The sequence below is a fragment of the Amblyomma maculatum genome, chromosome 10 (genome assembly GCF_055883805.1).
Source record: "Amblyomma maculatum isolate TAMU_Amacu chromosome 10, ASM5588380v1, whole genome shotgun sequence".
In the NCBI taxonomy this organism is placed as follows: domain Eukaryota; kingdom Metazoa; phylum Arthropoda; class Arachnida; order Ixodida; family Ixodidae; genus Amblyomma; species Amblyomma maculatum.
Genome location: NC_139353.1, coordinates 12,448,071 through 12,449,975, shown reverse-complemented (window position 1 = coordinate 12,449,975; position 1,905 = coordinate 12,448,071). Strand labels below are relative to the sequence as shown.

The 1,905-nt window shown below is 41.1% G+C and overlaps 1 protein-coding gene across 1 annotated transcript in view; it reads left to right on the top strand.

Moving 5' to 3' along the window:
• The first annotated feature begins 227 nt into the window (after positions 1–227).
• Positions 228–1,905, top strand: part of LOC146175622 (Na(+)/dicarboxylate cotransporter 3-like) — a 37,993-nt gene continuing 36,315 nt past the window's right edge. The window contains exon 1 of the mRNA XM_084582016.1: positions 228–496. Coding sequence (XP_084438142.1) covers positions 386–496 — 111 coding nt within the window. The 5' untranslated portion in view covers positions 228–385. The remainder of the gene's footprint in view (positions 497–1,905) is intronic.

Genomic DNA, 1,905 nt, shown 5'->3' with positions numbered 1-1,905 from the left:
TTCATAGTGAGTCACCTAGTATTTTTTTTCTCACTGTTTAACCTCCCATATGCGATCAGCTGAGGCCAAGACATTGTCCACGTGTGCCGTCAGCCATCACACACCGTAGTGACGAGAGACACGTAACCTTCGAAAAACCGAGTTAACGGACGAGGCAAGCTCTGTGAAGGCGCAGCGAAGGCCTTTGGCACGCTGCCCACCATTCGTTCAAAGTGATCATTCAGGCTTCCGTCTTGGAGTGGCGTCACCAACGCGCAAAGGCAGTCCCGCGCCGTCTGCCTGGCATTAAGAATTCGCTCTACCTGCGGAGCGGTTCACAAATCTAGTCACGTTTTCTGCACCAGCGCGTCTCCGCCGAAGCTCTCTCAAGACTCGTAGTGCAACCATGGGGACTTGGAAAAGGATAGCGCTGCAAACGCTTGGATACTGGAGACAGATTCTGATGGTCACGATTCCCTTGATGCTACTGCCGCTGCTGTACTTTGAAGATGTTCAGGTGGGTTGTTACAGCACGTTCGTGTTAAACACAGTCATTACTTAAGATTTCAGCCTAGCAGCAAAGGTGACATGTAGCTTCAAGTGAGCACAACGACGTGCGGAGTGGAGGGAACGGTAAGCCAACACACTCAAAATCACATACACCTGAAGCGCGCGTTTGGGGTCTACTTTACCCTAATAGCAGCTCTTGACTGAAAGGTTTCGGGTATACTTATCCCAAAAGGGATTTATAGCACTAATATGAGCCATGAACTTTAGAAATCCCGCTACTACAGATGTTACAAACATAGCTAAACAAAGTTGAACAGGGGGAAGACATTTTTTGCGAGTAATGTACAAAAGTAATATATAAAAATGTTACTATTATGTATATTCGTACTTTACTTGCATTGATCTTGTGTGCATGTCCTTACGATACAAGTTGAATGTTGAAGCACATTCGCCTCAGATGTATTTTAATTAGAAATTGATGCTAGAGGCCTGGGAAAAAAGCAAGCACCGGAGATCACGCTCAAAGAATGTGGTTTCAGGTCTCAAGCATGGAAACAAAGTGCACTAAGGCACGCGCAGACACGAACATACTTCTGCCGATTCATATGATAGTTTATATCTAGAGTACCACGAGCACTTCATTTAAACTAAAATAAATCGTTGGAAAACTGCACTAAACAGCCCCATGCTACGCAGAATTTCACTACGAATAAGCAAAATTGGGTCACAATGAAAAGCAGAAACCTACAATTTTATTTATTTTATTACCCTCTCCTTACGCGTACGTGTTATCGGAAAAGTTTAACAGAACAACTTTTCTTCCTCTCAGAGTGTGGGAGGGGAAGGGGAAATAAATGAGAAAAACAGAGAATCGGTGTCGCACACTTTCACACGCACATAAGCACACACAGATGAGTTTTAAAGGGTATTGATCAACCCTGTGTCCTTAAGAAAAGTTAACTTTCACACCCTCTCTCACTCTGTCACCCTCATCCCTCAACCCTCATCAGGAGTAGCATGCTAGGCTTACCACCAGGCAGACATCTCCTGTTGCCATTAAAATCTCTCTCTCTCTCTCTTTCTTCCTCTGCACCCCTTCACATTTCGAAAAGAATATGAAATAAATGACCTAACGCAAATTACTGTGCGTTATGATTTATTTATTTATTTATTTATTTATTTATTTATTTATTTATTTATTTATTTATTTATTTATTTATTTATTTATTTATTTATTTATTTATTTATTTATTTGACACTATCAATCCCTTCAGGAATCGTAACAGGGAGAGAATTCGAAAGTACAGAGACACAATATATAACAATGATAATTAATCAAAGTATATAGCAAAATATGACACCAAATTATAATCAGAAAATACGTATAGCAGTTAAACCAGAATGAGGAGCGTGTGA